The sequence below is a fragment of the Gracilinanus agilis genome, chromosome 3 (genome assembly GCF_016433145.1).
Source record: "Gracilinanus agilis isolate LMUSP501 chromosome 3, AgileGrace, whole genome shotgun sequence".
NCBI lineage: Eukaryota > Metazoa > Chordata > Mammalia > Didelphimorphia > Didelphidae > Gracilinanus > Gracilinanus agilis.
The window spans coordinates 401,673,428-401,700,900 of NC_058132.1; the positions used below are offsets into that span (position 1 = coordinate 401,673,428).

The 27,473-nt window shown below is 36.3% G+C and overlaps 1 protein-coding gene across 4 annotated transcripts in view; it reads right to left on the reverse strand.

The window, feature by feature from the left end:
* The window catches only part of CASK (calcium/calmodulin dependent serine protein kinase), a 442,102-nt gene that overhangs the window by 222,453 nt on the left and 192,176 nt on the right, over positions 1 to 27,473 (reverse strand). For all 4 annotated transcript variants that reach the window (XM_044670183.1, XM_044670184.1, XM_044670182.1 and 1 more), the window contains exon 4: positions 1,782 to 1,859. In XM_044670183.1, the coding sequence (XP_044526118.1) occupies positions 1,782 to 1,859 (78 nt within the window). The remainder of the gene's footprint in view (positions 1 to 1,781; positions 1,860 to 27,473) is intronic.

The following is a 27,473-nucleotide window of genomic DNA, read 5'->3' on the forward strand; positions in this document are numbered from 1 at the left end:
AGAAAACTAATGGGACACAATAGCCAAGCATTCTGAATAAAGTTCAGTTTTGATTCTACTATGCCTTTTAGTCTATCAATACGTATTAAGTTAATCCTCTAGAAGCTATAGAAAAAAATCATATACGTTTATCTGTTATAGAACTTATTAGCTAGCAAGTCTAACAACTACTTAGCCCTATAGCCTCATTTCTTTCTATCAGTAGAGTGTTGACTCAGAAGGAAATGGAAGGTAATAGATTAGGTAGAAAATTTAAATCATCATTTAATCACTGTAAAGTTTCCTTATGTTAAGTGAAGGAATTGAACTAAATGATCTCTTAAAAAATCTTTCAGATCTAATATTCTATAACCTTATGATTCTATAACTACAAGAAGAATAGGACTAAGAAGAGTGGAAAGGATGTTGATATAGAAGAGGATAAAGTTATAAATAATTTAATGTCACTGCTTTTCAAAGTGGTCTCTAATAGTGGTCTAAAACTGAAATTTTCTAAGAGATATGAGAGTATAACCTTATACAATAATATTGAAATTCCCCAGTCAAGTCTGTTAGCAATATGGATGAATTAAAATATACTATAAATAATTGTGCTGTGAGCAAAGAGTGGCTGTAGGATATTTAAGAAGGATGGAGGGCAGTTAGTTATCAGTGGATATAGTTGGAGGAAGGAGAGAACAGCCTGTGCCTGTGCTCCAAGTTATTTGTCTATATTGTACGCTAAACATCTTAGGGTTTTTTTTTGTTGTTGTTTTTGTTTTTTAGTTTGATCTACTAGATCAAATGAAATAACCGATGTAACGTGCTTTGTAAATCTTAAAGCACTATAGAAATGCTGGCTATTTTTGTTATTATAAACTTTTAATTTCCTAGAACTCAAGGTCTCACTTGGCTAGAGTCTGCATGAGCCTATTACAAATAAATCCAACATTTCCTCTAAGTGTGAGTTCACTTTATGTTTTTGTTTCAGTCCCTCTTTATCACATGATTTCTTTGGATTAACCAGGCATATAATAATTTGACAATATTGGAATACAAAGTGAAGACCTGGTTAAATAAAGGCTAATCCTATGAAGACCATCATGTATTAAAATCCCTCCCTGTTTGAAAGTATCAATAAGAGAAGACTCTAAATCAGGGGTCGGCAACGTATGGCTCTCGAGCCATATCTGGCTCTTTGGAGGGCCAGATATGGCTCTTTCTGCAGGAGCCATAAAGTCAATTTTTTTTTTCAGGCGCTGTTACAGGAGTGCGCACTGTGAGCACTGTACGGCTCTCACGAAATTACATTTTAAAAAATGTGGCATTTATGGCTCTCACGGCCAAAAAGGTTGCCAACCCCTGCTCTAAATACTGATGTAAAAATACAAGTCTTGGGGCAGCTGGGTAGCTCAGTGGAGTGAGAGTCAGGCCTAGAGACAGGAGGTCCTAGGTTCAAACCCGGCCTCAGCCACTTCCCAGCTGTGTGACCCTGGGCAAGTCACTTGACCCCCATTGCCCACCCTTACCACTCTTCCACCTATGAGACAATACACCGAAGTACAAGGGTAAAAAAAAAATACAAGTCTACTCTATCTCAAAAAACAAACTTTATTGTAAATTCAAATAGACCTAATTTTTAGTTGTGTTGACAGAAAATTCATGCATTCCGTATAGAACAAAAAGGAGTAGCATTTCTATGCTACAATATAACATCAGGTTCTCTAAAATTATTTCTATTTCATTTTCTTTTATATTACCTTCCCCACCCCAGCCCCTGAGCATTAGTTTAAATTACATACCTGGCTACAGCTTCACTGTATACAAAACCAGCATCTGCTCGTTTTACAATTTCAAAACACAGATCAGCTCCATCCATACTATGAAAGAGAAATATTAAAAATGAGTTAATAAACAGTAAGTATACTTTCAAATTCAAGTAAATTCTAAAAGTAAACTAACTTGGATATTTATAACTCCTTTCCTTTGTATAAATGCATTAATTCAAAATTATGAGTAACTTTATAAAGAATACTTATAGTGCTATTACTATTGAATATTTTCAGGAAAGGAAAAATAAGAGGACCTACAGAAAAAAGAGAGCAAAGAAACTGCAAAAAGAATCACATATTTTCTTGATAAATTTAATTATGGTTTTGGATAGTATAACAATGATCAGAAAAAGACTCTATAGGGATAAAAGCCAATTTTCTACTTTTTCTCAACCTAACCATAAAATGATACTTGTTTTATATAACCAAGGATTTCAAAGCATTTGTATGTTACAACTAAAAAAACCAGGACTTCAATTACAAATTGTAGCTAATAAGAATGATTTCATGACTTTCTATCAAATTTCCATTCAGTAGTAACCAGAGTTGGAGGAAGGAAAGCCAGAGTTAGAGGAAGGAAAGCCAGTATTTTTGATTTGATTGTGTAACAAGCACACACCTGTCCCAAAATTCAGTCAAATATCTGTTAAGCACTATATGCTAGGCACTGGAAATGGTGTGTAAATTACCCGGAATAAAGTAAAATAATTAATTTTTAAAAATTTATACAACAAATCTCATATTACATATTCCTTTTAAATATGTCTCAGATTGAGCAGCTCAGTGATGAAGTAGATAGACCACTGGGCCTGGAGGCAGTAAGAACTATGTTAAAATCTAGCTTCAGAAACTTACTAGTTATGTAATCCTGGGCAAATCAATTAAGTTTCTTCATCTATAAAATAATAGCTACTTCCCAGGGTTAGTGTGAGGATAAATGAGATAATAATCATGCCTGGCACCCAATAGGTACTATTAAAATGGTAATCGCTACTATTGTCAGTTGTTATTATATCAAATGTCCTTTTGGTGCAATAACTTTTTAACATGATTTGGTATTAAATTAACAAAATTTTGACAACTTCTTTAGTTTATCATGAAACCACAGACTTTAGTCACACTAGAATTAACCATATTCTTGAAAAATAATACATTTGATTCTAATCCTGTTAATAATACATAGATTTTCAAAGGTTTAAATCAGGTGAGTTTCCAGACTACCAAAAGATATCTCTAAACCTTAAATGTATTTTTTTTTTTTGCCTTTGTAACATGAAACATTGTACAAGTACTTGTTTTCCATTTGGAAATTTCTTTAAGACTTCTTAATAAATTAGTATATTGACGAGGATTCATTGTAATCTTGATAAAAGCTAGACATGTGGGCTTTTTTTACTGGAAACAAAACAAAACAAAAAAAACAACAAACCCTTTTTGATGAAGCAGCTAGGTGGCTCAGTAGATAAAGCTCTGGGGCCTGGAGTCAGGAATACTCTATATCCAGGCTCAGATACTTACTAACTATGTGATCCTACTAGACAAATCACTTAACCTCTGTTTGTCTTAATCTACTGGAGAAGGAAATGGCAAACTACTCTAGTATCTTTACAAGAAAACTCAATGGATAGTACTGGTCCTTGGGGCAATAAAGAGGTGGATATGCCTGAATGAAGAAACAGTCACAGTTTTGGATTGATGTAATATAACAGGGGTCGGCAACGTATGGCTCTCAAGCCACATCTGGCTCTTTGGAGGGCCAGATATGGCTCTTTCTGCAGGAGCCATAAAGTCAATTTTTTTTTCAGGCGCTGTTACAAGAGCAGCACTGTGAGCACTGTATGGCTCTCATGAAATTACATTTTTAAAAATGTGGCGTTTATGGCTCTCATGGCCAAAAAGGTTGCCGACCCGTTATATAAGCTTACCAAAGAGGTTAAGAATTTACTTGCAAACGTACAGTTCTTTAGACAACAGGTTTGGCATAGTCTTAAATGAAAAATTAAGTTTCATCAAGAAACTAATTTTTTCTAATTATCAGCACTCCAATCTTTTAATTGTTTTGTTGCCCAGGATAAGCATTTTGTGTTTACTAGTCATTGCCATGATGAATATTTTGTTTTTTCTTCATAGCGATAGCTAGCAGGTTAAAAAAAAAACAACCACCTGGTGTTTTAAGTATTCTTGTAACTTCAAAAAGCTTATGTCATATTTTAGAGGAAATAACTTGGTTAGTCCCTTTGAAGGTCTTTGCTTTTTTCCCCCCATAAGGATTAGACTATTTTGGAGCAATAGTTTGTCAATTCTTGGTACTTCTTCACTTTGATCATACTAATATTTGTGCTTTCACTGTGATTGTGTTTCACTGTGGTCTTGGGCTTGAATTCCTTGAAATGCTTGACTACACCAGAACAAACAACTCCTGCAATATCTTTAATAATTACTAAAAAACACTCTTTAAGAACTATAATTTTTGTGGGTTTTCTTAAAATAATAGCCAGTCTTCAAAACCCAACCCAAAAGAGCAATAAAACACATGAGTTTGAGAAAAAAATACATTACAATAGGGCCTAATTTTACATGACTAACATTCCCAAATTCTTAAGTTAAAAATCATGCATAATATTAAACCCCATTATTTGATAAATATTTCTTAAATGAACATACTTAGACACTTTAAAACTTTTCTTAGGCTTATCAGAGCTACTAGTATCATTACTCTCAAACTTTGGGGCCATTATTAATAACTAAATAATGTTAATGAAACAAAGAGAAACACTGCTCTGATACAGACATGAATTTTTAGAAGTGAGAACTCTAGACAAAGACTGATAAGGGACTAATGTTTGGCACAAAACCATAGAATGACTTGCATTATACTTCTTAGAGCAAGAATAAGTGTGACTGTGTGACCTGCTGTGGGACTTTGTCACCTGGGAAAATAGTGTGTATTTTGCACATAATTAAAAACTTATTTTGCATATTTTTCTGCATTCATTATTTTTCAATTGTCAACTGCATATGGCTGAAATCACATCGGCTAAGTTTGCATAAAACAAGATCCTACTGTACTCAACCAGAAAATTAAAGATGAATAAACCAATTCAATCTGAATTCATCTGTTTTAGATCAGATGTTTTCAACCTTTTTCATATTAGTAAAGGAAAATAAACATGACCATAATTGGAAAAATGAAACCATATCAAATTCATTGCTTATTGCAAGTAATTTGTACACTATTGTAAATCCTGGGGACATAAACAAAAAGTGAAAACAATCCCTGCCCTCGGTGAGCTCACATTATTTTTCTTAAAAATAGAATTTTAGGGGGCAGCTAAGTGGCTTCAGTGGATTGAGAATCAGGCCTAGAGAAGGGAGGTCTGTATTCAAAGCTGGCCTCAGATACTTACTAGCTGGGTTACCCAGGACAAGTCACTTAACCTCCATTGCCTAGCCCTTACCACTCTTCTGCCTTGGAACCAATTCTTAGTTTTGATTCTAAGATAGAAGGAAAGATTTTTTTAAAATAGAATTTTTTGTTTTTTCTAGCTTCTTGTTCATATACTTGGAACAGTTATTAACTAGGGATTACCTTTTAGTCTTATATTTATCTATAAATTTTCTAAAATGTCTATGAATTTTACTTAGACATCGGTCTTAACAGAAATACTGGATTTAAAAACTTTTTACAATTGAGGATTCTCTTCATATTTTATACACATTAATTTTATTCATTCAAAAACTTTTCAATGTCATATAACACAAATGATATAGTTTATATTTTCTAATTATTTCTAATTCTTATTTGGTAAAGAATCCACGCCCTACCCAAAGCTGAAAAAAATAAATGATCTATTCTTTTGTAATTTTTTTTTGCATGATCTTTAAGATTCAGGTCACTTTATCTATTTTAAATTTAACATAAGACATGGCATAAGATGCTGGTCTAAATTTAGTTTTTGACAGACTGTCTTTTTAATTTTCCCACCAGTTCTTGTCAAACTTGTCAAACACTATATGTCAGGCACTATATATACAAATAAGACCAAAACAATCTCTGCCCTCAAAACTCACATTCTAAATGAGAAACAACATGTAAATATGTGAGAGATGGGTTGAACTTAGACCTTGTATAATTTCAAATCTAATGATCGTTTTGCTACATTATGTATGCTCCCTAAATCTAAGATATAAATGTCAGCAATCAGATGTTAAAATAGAGAACAATGGCAGGCAATGAGATGGAAAGGACACCTATAGTAGCTGAAGTCAACAATGGAGGTGGCAGTGCCTCTAGGAGACCGGTCACTGATGGAGACAAGATTGAAGAAAATGATGAGAAAAATAGAGGAAACATTCTCATGGGGAAGACAACATGTAAATAAATATGTATGTAAAGGCTATATAGAGTACATTGAAAATAATCTTTAGGGTGGAAGGTGCTAGAAGCTGGAGATGGAATTTCAACTTGAAATCTTGACCTGATCTTTCACCTACACTATGTGTCCAAAATCCAAGATGTTAAAATCATTGAAGAGGATAACAGGCAATGGGGTGGGATGGACAACTATAGCCAATAGCTGAAGTCCTTGATGAAGGTGGCACAGCCTCTGGAAAACTGAAAACTGATGGGGACCAGGATGAAGGAGAAGGTGGTACAAATGGAGGGTTTGGGGTTTTAAAAGAGAAAATTGTTGAGAGATAGTGATAAAAAGTAACAGAAGTAACAGGAACAACAAGTCTGCAAACCTATCTACCTTGAATTGGTGGTAGTTGAAGAAGAACTTCCCGGGTACCTCTTCATTGGAAATAGTATATCCTGAATGAATACAAAAGGCACAATGGAAAGAAAACTGGAAGTAAGCAAGGTAGACTGGATTCTAGTCCTAACCTGGCAAAAAATTGCTATTGTGCACTGCACAAATTATTTCTTTCTTGTACTACATGTCTACCAATAAAGTCTTTCAGATTTTTCATTTCACAGTAAGGATGGAGTTTTTTAGTTATACACATTTAATCTTAAGGGAAAATATGCAGTAACTCAAAATGCAACTCATTTACAGAAATTAGGTATCATAGGAAAGCTGGCAATAAGATAAAGTATAAATCTTCATTTTCCCACTAATTCTTTTAAAAAATAAGAAATATTTTCACAAGGGTAATGAATCATCCAATTGATTGAACTGAAACTTTTTGAGAAGTGTGTTTAGAATGAGGAAAATGCTAGTATGAAAATAAAATAATTTGGCTTCTAAAAGGAAGAATTATGAAAGTCACCTAACTCCACTAAGTTCTAGTTCCTCTTGGCCTTTTTCAATCTGTCTCTAAAGAGATTTATAAGAAGTAGGGGTATGACAAGGAAAAAGGAATGAGGAAAGCCATTTTCACCACAGTTCTACCTAGTTCTCTATTAAGTGGATTTCCTGGGATGATTTTAAGTTATTCTAGACAGGTTTACTCAGTTAAGTGATTCAGACTCAGGTTTTGAATCAATAAGATACTGGGGGACCACAAATAAATGAAGAATGAATCAGTATTTACTATATGCAAAACATGTAGAAAAATGAAACAGTCTCTGCTTCCAAAGAGCTCACATTCTACTGGGCAAGAAGAAAACATATAAACAATGTTTAAACTACAAGTCAAATGGAAAAGTCCCACACTATTTAGGGTACAGATGCAAAGCAAATGGTAATTACAGTTCTTCAATGTCATTTCTCCAGATAAAATCGTATAAGCTTTTGATTTTGAGACATTCGACAGTCCCAAGGACTTTGGTGGCCAGATTTTTCTTTCTGGGTCTTAAGAAATTGTGGCTTTAGCATTTGTAGGGGCAGTTGTCTGGCTGTATCTCTACAGGGGTGGCTGATTGGGTTGGGTTGGAAGCAGGATTGGTAGTTCGGAAAATTTTGCTATTCCTAGGGCTCTTGACTGTTGGTGGCATTTGTTGCTGGTGGTGATAAAAGAGGTATATTTCCTCTCTACAATGATTTTTTTTCCTCAATGAGGTTTATGGGGCCTAGGCTGAAAGCAGGTCAGGAGAAAAATTGTCTGGATAAGCAGATTTGGAAGTCACTGCCAAAAAGATGATAATTAAACTCAATGGCAGCTGATGAGATGAAGTTACCAAGAAAAAAGGTCCAGACTCAAGTTCTGGGAAATACTTATGTAGCCTAACATGTCCTATTAACTAGCAAAGGAGAAAGAGAAAGAAGGTTTGGAGACGTAAGAGTAAAAACCAAGAGAAAAAAGTGTCACAAAGTCCAAATAGGAAAGTCTCTGCAAGAGAAGATGGTCATTGTTTTCTTTCTTTTTTAAAAAAACCTTACTTTCTGCCTTGAATTAAGACAAAGTATCAGTTTCAAAGCAGAAGAGTGGTAAGGACTAGGCAACTGGGTTTAAGTGACTTGCCCAGAGTCACACAGCTAGGAATTATCCATGGCCAAAATCTGAATCCAAGACCTCCTATCTCTAGGTCTGGCTCTTTATGTACTGAGACACCCAGATGACCTGGTGGTCATTATTTTCAGATGCAATAGACCTAACGAGATAAGGCCTAAAAATATTCTTAGATCTGTTCATTAAGAGCTCCTTGGAAACTTTGGAGAGAGTACCTAGAGTAAAGTTATGAGGCTGGAGCCAAATTAAAGACTAAGTAGAGGATGGGGAAAAAAAGTAGTTGTTAGCAAAGTATAGTCTAAACATTTCTAAATAGATATTATAAAGTAAAGACAACTGAACTAATACTTGATATTGCAGATCAAGTTCCAAATACTTCAAAAGAGAAATAAAGGAAGGGAGGGAAAAAAATAAGCATTTATATAATGTGCCAGGCACTGAACTAAGTATTTTTTACAAAAATTATCTTATTTGCTCCTCACTGTTGTGAGGCAGCTGGTGGCACAGTAGATAAAGTCCTGGGTCTGGAGTCAAGAAAATCTAAGTTCAAATCCAGCCTTAGGCACTCATGTGCTGTGTGACCTTGGGTAAGTCACTTAACCCAGATTACCTTAATCTACTTGAGAAGAAAATTACAAACCACTCCAAAATCTTTGACAAGAAAACCTTGGGGGGCAGCACTGTCTACTATGGTTTATAGGCCACAAAGAGTTGGACATAACTAAACAACTTAACAAGAAGTTGTGGAGTACTCTGTGAAATAGGTGCTATTATTATCCCAATTTTATAGTTAAGTAAATTGAAAGATAGAGGTAAGTGACTTGCATCCAGAGTTACATAGCTACTAAGTGTTATTGAGGATGGATTTGAACTCAAGTTTGCCTGACTCCAGGCTAGCACTCTCTCCATGTGAAACCAGCTGCCTCAGATGAGGCAAAAAGAATCACTAAAGGCAGAGTTTATAGCTTACACATATAGCAGAAATAATTTGGTAGAATGGAAAAATCTGAATCCATGATAGCAAGTCTCTCCGAAAACAACTAACTGAGACACAAATACAGAGAAACAAAGGACAACCTGGAAAAAAGAGAAGCAAAATGCAATAGGATTAAAAGAACACATGAACCCTCCATCTGCAAAATTCACTAATTTTAAGGCAGGATGTAGATAGAACTGAAAGATCACAGATCATCCAAAAGAACACAAAAAGTAAAAAATACCCTATAAATTATAATGCAAGAAAACTGTCTAGTACTTCTGAATTTAGCAAAGTACCAATTGAAATAAACTATAGGCCACCTCCAGGAAAGCCAAAACCAAAACCCTATACTGCAAACTCTTAAGATACAGAGTAATCAAATTTTATTTTTACTAACATGCAATAATAAACAAATTCTTCAAATGACCAGAAGAAAAAGCTTCAAAAAATAAAAGAAAAAAATTCAAATAAAACAAAATATTCTAAACACACTAGAAACCTGAGAATAGAATGGAATAATGTATTCCAATGAACAAAGATGAACCCAGGATGAACACCTGGATTTAATACTTTTAAGAGTGGCATTTGATTCATTCCTTCCAAAACAAACAGCTCAGGTAACAAAAACAGGATGGGCAAATAAATACCAAATAAAAGACAAATATCTTCTCTAGATACCATGAAAAGGGGGGAAAAGATTCAGAAAATGAAAGAACTCCCTGGAATTAAAACCACACACACACACACATACACATACAAGCTTGAGCACACACACACACACACACACACACACACACACACACACACACACACGAGATATTAAAAACTTTTTCCATTATGGGGTATAGTTAGCAGCCTAGCTGAAATCTTCTAGCATTTCCTTTTAAACAACTACTCAAAATCAAATACTGGAATGGCAGAGCTAACAAAAGCTCATAGTGTGGCATTTTTTTCACCTAAGACAACTTTGGAGGTTGGCTGGAAAGGGTTCACTAGGCTAGAGACTGGCCAGGAGGAGTTTTAGGAGCTTTCAGCCCAGAGATTGTAAGAGCTAGGAAAATGATAGTAAGTATTTTTGTCAAAAGCCCTTCCAGGTGGCTGTTAGGGTTATTTATACTCCCAGGCCAACTGACTTTTGCCCCTGGCTCACGGCATCTGGGAACATTCCAATCTCTCCAACTGCCTCCTTTGTCAATCAAGGTGACATCCATCATTTCCCAGGATGTGAATATAACATGAATGCTGTTTTGTTTTTGGAAGTTTCAACCTGCAAATTTCCTGATGCTCTTCTTTGTTGATGACCTCTACTCTATGCTTATCTAAACTTATGTGTTCCTATCCCACTGACTTCCCTTCCCAAAATAATAAATCTTATCTTAGCTACTGCCTTATCTATCTATGCTTGCCTAATACAAATGACAAGGGTTTAGGATAGATTTTCCGGGAAAGTATGGGATTTGAATACAATGTTTCCATAAACCATAACATCTGAACACAAGTATAACATGTAAGCATTATAAAAACATTTAAGAATAGCTATCTTTGTTGCTTCTTACTTCTAAGTCAATGCAATTCTGCAACAAACTTGCTTAAATTTCTAGGACTGAACTTTAGATAACATTGCTAATTCACAATACATTCTAACATTTTCTCTATTCCCTAATCTATGGTTAGGAATATTAGTTTGTGAGTCACTTTCTTAGAATATAATTAATGTGTTAGTTTATTAGTTTCATTGCTAATTAACCTACACTATACAATGTCTGTCTGACATTTCTATTGACAGTCCTATTTGAACATTTCATAACTATTTTACACTGACCCTATGCTAGCTAGAATTGAATTTCCCTGTCACTATTCTCTCCCTAGGCTATTCATTATTAGTAAGTAACAATACATTACTTATGCACAAGGTTTTCATATGATGTTTGTATGAAAGATGAGTACTGTTGACCTTACAAGGAATCTAAGTTTTCTTATTTATTTTGGCCACTGTACTTTGTACTCAAATCTATTTACATCTATTTAAACTATGTACATGTGATGTGACTTTACTGTGTCTATATGTTGGACTTATGATCTAACATTTGCTGTCTGGTTTATACTGTTAAGGGAGAAACCAGGGAAAGGTGCCTTAAACAGTAAATATGGGTCCAGGTGGGTGTGTGGGAGACAGGAATGACAGGAAGGGGCCCAACAAGTAGGGAGACTGGGTTATAATGGCTGTTTGGATGTCTGTAACAGAAATGGCTGTTGGCTTCCAACTGCCACCCAGCATCAACAAGACAGAGCCTATGGAAGCTGATAAGTAAAAGCAAGAGTTTAATAACACATTTAAATCAGGGACAAACTAAGATAAAGGATGGGAATAGGGTTTTCAACACTAACAGAGTAAGGGCAAACCACAGTGTCAAGGGAAAGGGACTTAACTACACTCTTCTAAGATCTAAGCAAGACAGGGCCCAAATAAAGCAGAACTGGAGTCACAAGGGGAAAGCTCCTCCTAACCTGGTTCCAGCCAGGTTTGGTCAGCTTAGCTGAGGACCCCAGGGTGGCTTTACTTGGGATCTCATGGCTAATCCAGGGATGGTTTCAGGATGCCAGGAGTCAACTCCACCAGAACACATGATCCAAGGTATCCAGGTAGGGAGAGAAAGTTTGCAATTCTGTCCTCCAGATCACAAACCACTCCCTACTCGGTGCTGTTCTTCAGGTCTGATGTCCTCTGTTGTAAGCCTTCACCACTCTCCAGGATCCCAGGGAATCTGGATACAACTCCCCCAGCTCTGAGATCTCCCAGGGTCAGCCACAGTTTTTGTCCCAACCCCCAAGGAGTCTCTCTAAGGCACAGGCCACTTCCTCCTTCCCCTGCATTCCATTCAGAATGTCCATGACCTCCAGCTAAGGCTTTTCCTAGCCTGCTTACACACCTACTTTTAAACTTATGCCTATTACAATATTCACCTTCTACTTCCAGAATCTCTCTGTCAATCAGCTTATATTCTGTTGCATGCATCCTAGTCTGAGCATTTTCCTTGTGATTTGTGTGGGAATGTGAAAACCTTGCATTATTCAAACCTAATCCTGATCTGCTGATCTTCTCTCCTTGTGATTCTTCCAGTGATGTTGTCCAAGTCACACAGGTGTTGTCACAGTTCAGGTCCTTGTACAGTCTGTTGTGCAATGTCTCTTGTGTTGTCCTTGTGCTGGTCCTGATGTCCTGATGTTTCTGGAACTTTGGAATCTTCGGAATCTTATCTCTCTTCTCCTTTGCTGGATACACATCTTGCCAGTTGACTTGATTGAAGAATTCCCTGGATCAGGAACCAATGTGTGACTGTGTAGTGTTGTGTTAAATTTTGTGTTGCCACAAATTTTTCTTATGAGATTTTGTGTTTGCACTTTTTTTTGATGTTATTAATGTAATGTTCACTCTTTTTCACCAATGCTGAGCTCTGATAGGCTTAACTGTTGATTTTCATGTATGAATGAGCTATTTGTGTAATCTAAATCAATGCTTTGAGTGTCTTGCTCCTGATATCGATCTATTTCTTGGCCATCTGTGTGATCTTGTGTTTCAATTGTCCTTGCATCTGTGTCTTGGTCTCTTTCTGTTTGAGGCTTTATTTCTAAGTGTTTTCTTTTCTTTTGAGGCTCTATTTCTGTGTCAGATTCAGTTTCTTGTGTTTGAGGCTGAGACTTGATGTGCATGTAATGATACCATGCATTTTTTCCTTTGATTTTTTACAGATGTAGGTGTAACTAGGATTATTTCATGTAGACCATACCATTTTGGTTCTAACTCTGATATTGTGACATTTCTGATATAGATTTTGTCTCCAGGCTTGTAATCATGTAAGCTAAAATCTAGTGGAACTCTTTGTTGTATTAATGATAATTTCTGCAGTTCTTCTAATCTTTCTTTCAATAAGGTGACATACTCATAGATTTTGCATTCAATTCCTATATGTGATAGGTAATCAGTGTCTTGTGGTGCTTTTCCAACCCACAGTTGTTGTCCATACAATAGTTCAAATGGTGATAAATGTGTTTCACTATTGGGTTGACTTAAGTAGAAAAGTGCCCTAGGTAAGACTTCTGGCCATTTGAGATGAGTTTGTATGCAAAGCTTCCTGATCATCATTTTAAGAGTCTGATTCGTGTGTTCCATGGCTCCAGATTACTGAGGTCTATAAATGGAACTTAAATGTCTCTTAATTCCTAATACCTGGTAGACTTGCTTTAGAATAGAATTTGCAAAGTGACTGCCAGAGTCAGATGAAATAACATCAGGAATAGAGAATTTTGGAATTATCTCCCTCAGCAGGATCTTTGCTTTGAATGTCGTGTTATTTTTCTTGGCTGGGAATGCTTCTGGCCATTTTGTTAGTTTATACACTATCACAAGTATGTACCTATAGTTTTGCTAGCTGGGCATTGTGACATAATCTATTTGTAAGCATTCAAAAGGTGTCAATGCCAATGGTTTTCCCCCTTAAGCTTTTGTTTTAATTATGGCCCTATTATATTGTAGGCACACTCTGCAATTTTCACACACTCTTTTTGCTTCTGTTGTCAAGCCTAAAGCGATCCAGCTCTTGTGGATTACATTGATTATTCCCAAAACTCCATAATGGCCTCTTCTATGAATTGCTGCACAAGTAGTATGGTGTAGTAGTTTTGGCAAAAATGGTTTTCCAGAAATAAGACATCCATACTCCATTTACTAGATTGGCTCCAAGATTTTCTTGCCAATATTTCACTTCCTTTTGTGAATAACCTTCTTAGAATTGATCTTTATCTACTAAGGATAAGTGGAATATAGCTTTAGGTCCAAATCTAGCTGCAAACTTTACACTGATATCTGCCCTGTAATTGCCTAGCTGTTCTGGTCCCACAAGCTTCTGATGTGCTCGGCAGTGTATCACAGATAACTTTGATGGTAACTGTACGGCCTGCAATAATTTGCTTATTAGTTTCCCATAGGCTATTGCTTTCCCATTTGAATTTATGAACCCTCTATTTCTCCAGATTTCCCTTGATGCATGGACAACACCAAAGGCATATTTTGAATCCATAAAAATATTCATGGCTTTGCCTTCAGCAGTCTGGAGGGCACGTATTAATGCAAAAATTTCTGCACCTTGAACTGAGATGTTTGGCTCAAGTGTTGCAAACCATAGGGTTTTTTATTCTGGGTTGTAACTGCGGCTCCTGAAAATCTTTGCCCATTATGTTGGTACCTTGAGCCATCACAGAAGAGTGTGAGGTCAGTTTGGACCATGGGGGTAATCTGACAAATCCTCTCTGGTCTTTTGCACCATCTCTAGTGTGTCACTACAACTGTGAAGGCTATCCCCTTCTAATGGTAACTCAGGGATGAGAGTCACTGGATTAATCCTTTTGCATCTATGGAAAGTCAAGTTCTCATTTGTTAGTAAGATTGCTTGGTACTGGGAGAGACGTTGTGATGTGAAAGCTTGCAGATTTTTATTCCTCGGCATGGTTTCAAGTTGGTGCTGGGAATACAATCTTAGCTCCCCTTCCAGGACTAGCTTTGAACTTTTCCTAACCATTAGAGCTGCAGTAGCAATAATCTTTAAGCAGGAAACCATTTTTTGCATAACTGGATAGAGTTGAACTGTAATAGGCTATGGGTCTTAGATTGCTACCTAAGTATTGCATGAGCACTGCACAGGCAATTCCTTTATCCTCATGCATAAACAGATGAAATATTTTGTTGTGGTCTGGAATGCCTAATGTAGGAGAAGATAGAATTGCTCTCTTTAACTTTTCAATGGCATTTTTGTGTTCCCTTGTTAGCTTCAGTGGTTATTTGGTGTCTTTCCTGGTTAACTCTGTTAGAGGTTTTGTTATGAGAGAAAAACCAGGGATCCACTGCCTACAGAAGTTGGTCATGCCTATAATTGCTCTTAACTGCTTCTTGGTCTTAGGTAAGCTTAATTTCTGTATATCCTCTATTCTTTTCTTGGATATGCTTCTAGTACCATTTTGCAATGTGAATCCCCAAAACTTGATTTTATCTCTAACCCACTGGATTTTATTTTTGGATATTTTATGACCTCTCCTATATAGTTCCTCTATGAGATGAATGCTGTCTTTCTGACAGATATCTCCTGTTGGTGACATTAGTATGATGTCATCTACATAATGCACCAGTTTGCTGGCAGTGAAAGATATGGATTCAAGATCTTTTTGTAGTATCTGGGAAAATATGCTTCCACTATGTATGAACCCTTGTGGAAGACGACTCCATAATAGTGTTTTGTTCTCCCTTGTGAATGCAAATAATTTCTGGATGTCCTTGTGTACTGGCACACTAAAATATGCACAGGACAGATCGATCATGGTGTACCATTTAGCATTCGGTGGGATTTCTGCAATTATTTGGGATGGACTTGGAACAACAGCGTGGATTTGTTCCACATAAGAATTTATTGCCCTAAGATCTTGTACCATTCTCCACTGGGTGCTCCCTTCAGCATCTAACTTTGCCTTTTTTATGGGCAAGATAGGAGTGTTAAATTCTAAAAATCTATATACCAATATGCCTTGATCTAATAAGCTTTGGATTATCAGTTTTATTCCTGCCACAGCCTCTTTGCTTAATTTGAATTGAGGAATCCTAAGTGGTGGTATTCCTCCTTTCACTTTAATTTTCACTGGCTTAGCAGATAGGATTCTACCCACATCTAATGAACTACTAGCCCAGATCTCTTTGGGTAGTATATCTGGAATCTTGTAGATGGTGTCTTGTTCCAGTACTAAGATGATATGATCATTTGTTATCCTATCTAAGAACAGATGTGGATGATGCTTTAGTGACCTTTTAAGGAGATATAAATAGATTTCACCATCTGGCTCACAATAGATGGTTGTGTCTAATTTACATAGGATAGCTCTCCCTATGAGGTTGTTTGGGCACAATGGTAAAAATAAGAATTGATGGTCAAATTCTATTGGACCCAACTTCACCATTTTCGGCTTGAATTTTGGTGCAGTTTGGGGTATTCCAGATGCTTCTTTCACTACAACTATTCCAAGCATCTCACAATCTCTAGGGAGATGTTGTAAACAACTAACATCTGCTCCAGTATCAATTATCCCTTCTACAGAGTTGCCATTGATTTCTATTGTGATCAATGGCTCATTAGTGGTGTTACTGTGCAAAGAAAGTATCTGATTCTCTTTTACTTGTGGCTGTGCAGTAATGGATTCAGAATCTAATGGCTCTCTATTAGGAGATATATGGTAGTCTGGAGATGAAACTACTTCCGGTAAAATGGCTGCCCCCATGTACACTTCCTGTTGGGTGTTTGATTCTGCCCTTCCCCCTTGCTGCTGAGTTTCTCTGCCTAGCATGGAATCTTCAGAAACTGACAAACATGGCTTATCTTGAACAACAGTTTGAAATCTAACTTTTTCTCCTTTCATGGTTTCAGGAAAAGAATTAGGTGTGTCTTTCTCCCCTTTCACCACTACTTGATGTGTTAGCTCTAAATGTGAGGTATTTTTGATGTTATCTGTGCTTATAGAGAAGGTGTCTGTGTCTACCAGCTCCTGAACATTCTGAAGTCTAGAGTCTTCACCTGCTTTAAGAATTTTTTCTTTGGCTGGCTGTTTTAAAACTGAGAGAGCTGCCACATTGTTTCTAGGTTTGAAACTTTGAGCCTTGGGGGTTAGACAGAATAGTATCTTACTCATTGATGTTATAGAGGTTTCTGATTTAGACTTTTGAGCTTGAAACTGTGTTTCTCTTTGGCTCTCTATTACAGTATTGGGAGTCAAACTTAACAAAGTTGCATTTCTCTCTTTGGCAAAACACTGTTACCTGGGGTTGGTATTGTTACCAATTCTTTCCCCTGGGTTTCTCACTCTGTCCAGCGTAGCTCTTAATCTGCTATCTGCAACAAAGTTATTTTGGCTGGCTATCTATAGTCTGAATGACTTCTAGCTAATCCATTGCCCTGTTTCACTCCTTCAATTGAAGTCTGTGACAACTTAGTGTTTTCCACAAGAGATTTTTTCTCCCCATAAATTTCTTTATGTAATTGCCTCAATTCATTTTCATTTATAGTTCAGCAGTGGAGTTTTGTCTATTCTCTAGTGTGGTGTATTAATTGCCATCACTATTGCCTATCATTAAAATGTTAGCCTCATTCTGCTTTTTGAGCTCTCTACAGTCATTTTTTCTTGTCTAATATGTATTAGAGATTAACCTTCATGCCATTCTCGGCCTGGCTCCCAACTTCAAAAATTTCTCCATTTCTTCCAAAGATGGTTGGTTTGAAATGGATTTACAGTCATGTTGGCAACAAGCCTCTGATTTCTGAGGTTTGGCTTGCCCATTTGCTGTTAACATAGGTCTTCTTGTAATTGCTAGCTCTGTCTTTGGAAAAGTCTATTTGTCTCTTGAATCTACAATCTTTGATCAGCTGTCCAGGTTTTGCACATAGACAACATCTTGGGACTGTATTATTTGACCTTTTTTGAGTAGAATAAGTCTTTTTGCTTATATTCATGGCTCTTAGTTGCCTGCAAAGCAAAATTCTGAAATTCTTCTTAATCTCTATCCCTCTTTGAGCTATCTTTTCAATTCCTGAATAGTTCTGTCTTTCTCTGAGTCTAATTCATGCCTAATTTGTTGTTCTTTGTTTTTGGATTCATGGATGTAAGTTGCATATGTCCTCTAGAGACAATTCTTCCCACTGTGGACAACTCTGTCTGAAATAGACCTGGATTGGGATGCTAGTTCCCTTTATGAATTGGCACCTGATATGGGGTAGAGCTTCCTCAGCCTAGTCTCTGTTAAATCCTAGGAGATTTTCTGAATTCTCAACAAGCCTGTCTAAAAACAAACTAGGGTGTTCGTCCTCAGCCTCCTTCATCTTTTCAAATTTATTCCACCCATTGGGACTTTTTGCATGTATTTTTATGGCCTCTAAATAAATCTGTTCTGCATTTGAATAGTGCTCTCATATTCTCTGGCACACTTAAATCTATGACTGCATGTTCATGTGGTCACGAAACTAAATTCTGGTTATCTCTAGTCTCAGCTATGAATTTGGCTTTTTCACTGGGGGTGAAAAATCCATCTAATATAAATTCAACATCCTGGTAGGACAGATTAAAAAGGTTGAAGGTCCGTTTTAATTCTTTAGCAGCCTTATATGGGAACAGGAAATATTTGGGGAACCTCCTGTTCAGCACCTCCAAAACTTGTGCCGTGAATGCTTTGTATGTCTTCATGCTACGGGGTTCACCATTCAGTCTGAATTGGATCTGATCTATAATTGGGAACAATGACATGGTGGTAATAGCAAATGTTCCACTTTCAGTTTGGGTAGCCTCATTTATATAAAAATCAGTTTGATTACAACTGTCCACCATTTTAGAACTGGGAGCTTCCTTTGCCTTAGGCTTGTAAGTGTTCTCTATTATCTCTAACTGTACTATGGTGTGTTCATTGAGAGTTTGGCCTTGCTTGTTCTTGTTATTAATTTCCACCATAAGCCTAAGTTGTTCTTTCATCATTGAGAACATGTTCTCATTGTCATTTTTGCTTTTCCCAAACAGTAATTGAAATATTTTCCTCACTGCCATAATCCCTTGAAACATTGTCACAATCATCACTACTATTGCTAGTAAGTAGGACAAGAAATCTGCCATAGTAAATGCTAGATACTTGTATGCATCATACAATGTCAGGATCTTTATGAAGTAGTCTGGGATAACATGGAACCATAATCTTATCACCTCTTGGGTAAAGGAATAAATGAATAGAGATGGTGGTAAAAATGAAAGTTACTGTAGCCAGTCCCATCTTTTCCCTTTCCCTTAGTAGCCTAGGTTCTTTTTTTTTTTTTTCTGGCTTCACCAAAAACTGTTATAAAGAAAGGAGGTCCTAGGGAGATATAGATATGCAGTGATGTGGATGTATCTCTGTATTCTCCCTAGGTGCAGATGATGGGGGAACACGAACTGCAATCACCCTTGCTAGCTGTTATAATTTTCCCTTTCAATAACAGTTGCCCAGGGAGGAACCTGAAAAGTTAGGTGGATGGGTAACTCAGATTCAACCTGGGGTTGGATAAATTATTAATAGAGGGCTCTTATTAGCCTTAGATCACGTCTGGTATCTGATTGCATTAGCTCCCTCCCAAGGGTTGTGATATAAAGACCACTCAGGAAGGTCCTTATTAAAACTCTTTAGCTATAATCTATAGTCAGGGAAAGGATAATCAGGATAAGAATTGGGGATTGGAGACCCTGTCAATCTAATATCTATAACTAATTAAAACTTAGGACTGGAGGCTATTGTTTAGTTGAAGCTGGAGCTTTGTTCTTCACAACCCCTCTGGCCTAGCCTGGCTGCTGCCAAGCCAGAGAAAGTGATTGCTCTTGATGTAGCTGTGTTGGTGATTTATTCTCTCAGCTTTCTCACTATTAGTGTTTGGTGATGTACTAGCTCTCACAGCCTTCAAGAAATATTCAGATCCTACCAACCCTCTTCTTCATAGACTTCCCTCTTCTCCACATTCCTTTGGTCCCTTCACCACCCAGGGACCAAAGCCCAAAGAAAAACAAAAAAGTCAAAAGCCCCTTCTAGGTTGCTGTTAGGGTTATTTATACTCCCAGGCCAACCAACTTTTTCCCCGGCTCATGGCATCTGGGAACATTCCAATCTCTCCAACTGCCTCCTTTGTCAATCAAAGTGGCATCCATCATTTCTCAGGATGTGAATATAGCACAGAGCAAAGAAAAGTTCATAGTATGGCATTTTTTTTCACCTAAGACAACTTTGGAGGTTGACTAGAGAGTCTACAGCACTAGGTTAGAGACTGGCCAGGAGGAGTTTTAGGAGCTTTCAGCCCAGAGATAGTAATGGCTAAGAAAATGAATCAGAAAAGAGATTACAGGGAGCCCTCTGCTGGCACTGGGTGCAGTTGATGCTGATTGGCAACTCTACTGATCATAACAGTTTTGGGACCCAGTTCCAGGGCAGAGAGGAGTGCTAGTACTTTTGGAGGCAGTGGACCAAGCAAGAGACCTTCCCAGGTAAAGACCCCAGTGCAGAGTAGGAGAACAGTGACTAAATCCCTCCTTACATCACAATACCATGAAATCACCAAAAATGTGTAGACGCTCAGAAATATCTCTGAAAACAGTAGCACAAAGAAAGCCTGAAGCTTGAGATAGTACCACTCCATCACCAGGTTTTTCCTGAGCCCAACTTTAACATAAAGTTCAAAGTTAATAAACAGGCTATAAAATATAAGCAAACAGCAACAATAGAACTTGACCATAAAAGAGCTCCTACTGAGCAGGGAAGACCAAGTATAAATTTGGAAGAAGACAATAATGTGAAAACACCCAGAAACAAAGGCTCTTTCCCCCTAATGCTATTTGGATCCAAGCCAAACAAGAATTCCTAGGAGAGTTAAAGATATAAGAATAGTAGAGGAAAAATTAGGAAAAGAAATGAAAGTAATGCAAGTAAATTTTGAAAAGAGAATTAATAGCATGGTAAAAGAGGTATAAAGGTACAAAAATACTGGGCAGGGGTTTTGGGATGGGGGGGAACAACAATGTCTTAAAAACCAGAATTGATCTAATGGTAAAAGAGGTACAAAATTTCACTGAAAAAAAATTCTTAAAAAAGCAGAATTGGTCAAATGAAAAAAGAGGCGCAAAAGCTCACTGAAGAAAATAATTCCATAAACATGAGAATTGGGCATATGGAAGCTAGTTACTCCACAAGACATCAAGAAACAATCAAACAAGTCTAAAGCATTGAAAAAAAAGAAAATGAGAAATATCTCAATGGAAAAACAAAGGACCTATAAAACAGATCAAGAAGAGATAATTTAAGAATTATTGAACTACCTGAGAGTCATGTTCAAAGAAAGAGTCTATTCACCATATTTCAAGAAATTATTAAGGAAAACTGCCATAATATTAGATCAATAGAGTAAAACAGAAATGGAAAGAATACACTGTTCACCTCCTGAAAGAGATTCCAAAATGAAAACTCATCCAAATATTCAGAGTTTTCATTCAAAGAAGCCAAAAGGAAAAATTCAATTATTGTGGAGACAGTCAGGATCACACTAGTAATTTCCATGTTAAAGAAGTGAAGGGCTTGGAATATGGCATTCCAGAAAGTCAAGGAAATAGGGTTAAAACCAAGGATCATCTACCCAGAAAAAAAATGAATACAATCACTCAGGGAAAAAATGGCTTTTTAATAAAATAGAGGACATTCAAGCATTCCTGATGAAAAGACCTGAGCTGAATAGAAAATCTGATATTCAAAAAGAAGCCTTAAGAGAAGCACAAAAAGGTAAACATGAAAGAATAATCTTAAGAGATTTAATAAAGTCAAATTATTTACATTCTTGTATGGGAAGATTACAATTGTAACTCCTAAGAACTTTATCATTATCAGGGCAGTAAGAAGGAGTCCAAATAGACACAGGGTATGGAAGTGGAATGATCTCCAAAAAAATTAAGGGAAGAGAAAGAGGGATGTGTTGAGAGAAGCAGGGAGAGAGTTATAATTTGGAAAATTTTCTCACATTAGAGGTACACAAAGAAGAACTTTTATGACGTAGGAGAAAATAAGGGGTGGTAGTAACAGGCAATACTTGAACTTCAATCTCATCAAAATTAATTCAAAAAAGGAAGAATACACACATACACATACTCAATTGTATCCTACTATATGACTAACTGAATAGGAAAACAGGAGAAGGGAATAAGAGAAAGGAGTTTTGATTAAGGGAAGTACCAATTAAAAGCAAAATAAAACTTTTGAGGAGGGACAGGATAAAGAGAAGAAGAAAGGATGAAAGAGATAATAATGAGATGGAAGAAAACACCCAATAATCACAACTGTGAATGAAACACATAAAACAAACATAACAAAATGGATTAGAAACTAGATTCCAACAATATGTTATTTAGAAGAGATACGTTTGAAATAGAAAGACATACATAAAGTTAAAATAAAGGGATTGAAAAAGAAAATACTGGGGATAGGGGAATAACTGGGTTCCAGACAAACTGGGGACACTCCCACAGCTCACAAAGGGAAGGACTGACAGGTAAACACAGGGAAACCAAATAGGGATGTGAAGTTTGGGGAATGACAATCGGTCAGTTAACTGACAACCTATCAGACAGGGAAAACCAGTGATGTAGGCGACTTCAAGATGTGGGTTCTTTATGGCTTAGAGGAGTCAGGAAGTACAAATAAGCTGGGTTTATTGATATAAATAAGGGAAGTGGAAGAGAAGGGTTTGCTACACTATGGAATAACCCAAATGACTTAACTAAAATAAGGTCTAAACTAAACTAAATCTCTAACTAGATTAAAAGAGGTTGGAGATGTGGGATTCTCACTAACTACACTGGTCCATGATGCTCCAAGATGTCACAGATGTCACAGGAACCAGGAACAAGCCCTATACACAGCCAGTAAATCCACAAATGCTCTAGGGAGTAAGGTAGATAAATTTGCTGTCCACCAGCAGATAACCAAAACCTTCCCTCTACTTAAGCCATGATAGTTGATTGAAGGTATCTTCTCAGTGAAATCCCATTCTTTCAGCTCCTTGGATACTTGGCAAAGCTGGACCACACAGCCAAGACCTCTTCCCTTCCCCTCGGCCAAAAACACTCTCTCTTTTCAAACGTTGGCTTCATTCCATTATGAAATGTCCATGAAGTCCAAGATTTCTTCAAGCTGTCATCTATTTTGCCTCATTTTAAGTTTCCTATTTTCCCCATTACAGGATGGAGAGAGTTTTTAGCTAAAGTAAAAATGTTAGGGGTAGCAATCATTATCTTAAACAAAGCAAAAGTAAAAAATTGACCTAATTAAAAAAGATAATCAGGAAAACTACATTTTGCTGAAAATACTATCAAAATTTTTCACAAGTTTCTTTGATAAAGATCTTACTTCTCAAAAATACTATAGAACTGAGTCAAATTTATAAAAATAAGAGCCATTCCTCAGTTGACAAATGAGCAAAAGATATGAACAGGCAGCTTTCAGAAGACATCAAAGTTATCTATAGTCATATGAAAAAATGTTCTAAATTAATACAGATTTAGAGAAATGCAAATTAAAACAATTCTGAGGTAACATGTCACATGTATTAGAAATGACAAATACTGGCAGGCACAAGGGAAAAATAAATATAGTAATGAAGTCTTAGTGGAGTTGTGAATTAGTCCAACCATTAAGGAGAACACTTTGGAACTATGCCCAAAAGGCTATAAAACTGTGTATACCTTATACCCTGACAATAGCAATACTAGAGCTATATCTCAAAGAGTTAAAAGGAAAAGGATTTATATGAACAAAAATATTTATAGCAGCTCTTTTGGGGTGGCAAAGAACTGGAAATTATGGGGATGCTAATCAAGTTGGGAATGGCTGAACAAGTTGTGGCATATGACTGTGATGGAATACTATTGTGCTATAAGAAATGATGAGGAAGATGGTTTCAGAAAACACATGGCAAGACCTAATTAAACTGATACAGTGAAGGAAAAGAATTGGGATATCATCATGCACAATAATAGCAATATTGTAATGATAACCAAAGACTTGGCTACTCTGACCAATACAATGATTCAAGTAAATTCTAAAAGATTCAACAAAATAATTGCTATATACACACAGAGAGGGAACTGAGGAATTCTGAATGCAAAGTGAAGTATATTTTCCCCTTTGTTTTCTTTCTTTTAAAAAATATGGCTAATATGGAAATTTGTTTTACATGATTTCACATGTATAACTGATATATTGCTTGACTTTTCCCAGGTTGTGAGAGGGGCTGGGAAGAAGGGAGAGCATTTGGAACTCAAGATTTAAAAAGCAATGAATGTTAAAGATAAATAATAACTTAAAAAATAATGTTAATAAACATAAAAGAAAGAATATTATATTTGAAGTCAGAGAACCTGAGTACTACTCCTTATTCTTCTACTTCATATGTGAGCTTGACCAAATAACTTAAACTTTTAAACATTTAACTTCAGGAGCCTATTCTCTCATTTATAAAATTAGGCAGTCGGATCAGTAGCCCTCAAAGAGCTATTTATGTTATCAGTTGATGATGACCATTCTACTACTCCTCAACTGCCTCAACAGTATGAATAGCAAACAGAAATTGAGGATACCTTGTGCATAAAGAAGACATGGACAGCACATAAGGAAACATATAAAAATCCTATTTTCACATATTGGCTAAGAGTTTCAACCTTTTCTATTTTTTTTTTTTTTTAGAACTCTAATGACATAGCAAAACTGAGCAATCTAAATTTCAATTATTTTTCTATCCCCTATTTCTTCCTTAAAAGTGATCCTGAAGAATAAAGAGAGGAGGATCCCAATGAAATACAATTATTTGATCGTTTAGTCTCTAAATAAAATTGAATTTATTTGTAGATAAATATATATATGAAAAGTATTCTCTTGCAGCAGGACATTTATTTCAAACAATCTCTCATCTAACCAGTAGGGGGAAGTACATACAAACTAAAGTAAGAAAACTTGGATTAGTAGAAAGCTTTTTTTCTTTCATTTTCCACTTTTTGGGAATTTGTACTGTTTAGATTTTTTTCCATGCTTTTTCATCACTACTTATGGGGAAAAGCCAACAATCAAAGTAAGTCCAATGGCAAAAAAAAAATTTAACTTGTAACTAGTTTTTAAAAACTTTTTAGAAACTATTACGGTAAGCTAATGATTCACTTTTAGGTTTCTTGCCACCTACTTCTACTAGTATACTTTATTAGTTGTGTTTATGAAAAGCATCTCTAATGAATAATATTAATCAATTCTGATATCTTTTATTAAATGTAATTTCAAGATATTTGGATTGATATAAAAAGTATTTCCCTAGTAAAAACTGAACTTTAACAAATTCTCAATGCATAAAAATTCATCAATTTAATGACTGCAAATACATTAAAAATTAGTTATATGAAATTCTAAATGTACTATTTGCTCTCAAAATGAGCTCAAATTAACTTGCTGTATAAATAGCAAACACAATGAAAATTTATTATTATAAAATTCCCTAATTTGCCCTGCAAAATTATAGCTCATAAGAATTCTTAAAAATATATTACATTCATATTTTATATAATTTTAATTCAAATAATTTAAAATAACATTTTAATATTTTTAAATGATATCAATTAAATTTTCTCTGGGAATAAAATATGGACCAGCACAAAAAATGAAACATTAAAAAATGAAAGAAAATTTAGTGGTTATATATTAAAATCCCCTCATTTTACAATTGAGTAAACTGCGGTCCAAAGAAATACTCAGAAACACAGCCAACTCCTTTCTTCCTCAAGAGGCTCCCATAGGTCCCAGAGACGCAAGTAGCAGGCCCTGCTCATGCTTGCTATTAAGCTAAGTTTCTCTGGGACATGTACAATCTCCTGCCTCCTTGTTAGGTTCCCAGAGGTCATGGGAAACCACATCATCAGGATATGTTCCTCATTCGATGCTTGGCTCCTGGGCTTTCTAATTCCCTGCAACATACCACCTCCAGTCTTCTTGAGAAAATCCTGGAGGCCTGATTACAACACTTTGAGAAACTCCAGGAAATACCCACTTCTTACCAATAGCTGGATTTCTGGAGGTGCAGACACAATTCAACAAAGATTATATGAGTACTTCCTATGTTCCAGGCAGTGAGCAAAACAATGAGGAAAGACAAACCTCTGAGCCCCATTCATCCTTGCTGCCATGTCCTCAAAGAGAATGAATTTCCCTCTCTGCCAAGAGACCCTGAATCTTAAAATCATCTGAATTCATCATGGGAACAACTCCAAACCACTGATATTTTATGCGGAATCATTTCCTAATGGCTAACATATTCTGACCCTCTCTACCTAGCCCAATAATTTCACAGTATCAGAAGAACTTTTTTCCCTAATGCTAGAGGTCTGATCCCTCATTCCTACTCCCTTCAACTCTTACCAGGTCAATGTACAACTACAGACCTGCCCACACCATCCTACTGTGCCCTTTGGAAATTCTGATCTATCTATAATTAACAACTAACTTTCTTTTATTTTAGTTCCTCCCTAGCACTTCTGTATGACAATGCCTCACTGGACATCTTTTTCCAGGGCTACCTTTTTTCATACCACTCAGTGTATTAGTCCCAACTGTGGGAGTGGGGATTCCCCTTGCTCTTATTTACCAATTCCCTCTCTTGGTTCTCCTTCTACCTCTTTGACTTGCTAGATCATGGACCATATCCCACCTATTACTTTTTTTTTTTAAACCCTTATACTTCGGTGTATTGTCTCATAGGTGGAAGATTGGTAAGGGTGGGCAATGGGGGTCAAGTGACTTGCCCAGGGTCACACAGCTGGGAAGTGGCTGAGGCCGGGTTTGAACCTAGGACCTCCTGTCTCTAGGCCTGACTCTCACTCCACTGAGCTACCCAGCTGCCCCTCACCTATTACTTTTAATGTTCCCCAAGACTAATGCTCAAGGCCCTTTTTGTTTTCCTATACTCTATAGGTGAACTTGTTAGCAATCATATCTCCATGTAGATTTACTTTTATATCAACATGGCCAGACCTAATCTTTTTCCATAGTTCTACTTTTGTGTTATCTGCTGCCTGGATATATAAAACTAAAAGATTCACACAAGTTTCAAATCCCAGTTATCCAAAATGGAGTACCTTTTAATTTTCCCCCAAACTATCCCTCTTTATAACTTTCTTAAATCTGTTCAAGGCACCATTATCCTTCCAATTCACCCACGTTCTCAACTTTGACACCATTTTTTACATCTAGATTTCATTTGCCCTACATATCTAATCAGTAGCAAATCATGTTTTTTCTATATCTGTGATTTACATCTTCTCTTGCCTGAGGGCCTCATCACCCTGCCTACACTGCTGAAACAAATGATTTAGTTCCCCTGCCTCAAATGTCTCACTAATCCATCCTCCATACTGGCTAGCAAAGTGACTTTTCCAAAAAGTGTTAAACCACATCACTCTCTTATTCAATAAATTTAAATAGTTCCCATTACTTCTATAAACTCCTCTATTTGGTATTTTAAAATATTCATGACCTGCTCCATACCTACCATTTCTACCTTCTTACATAATACATACCTATATGTACTCTACATTTAATCATGCTGGCCTATTTCCTCAAATACTTGGGATTCTGTTCAGTGCAATGATCAATTGCGAATATAAAGAATCAATAA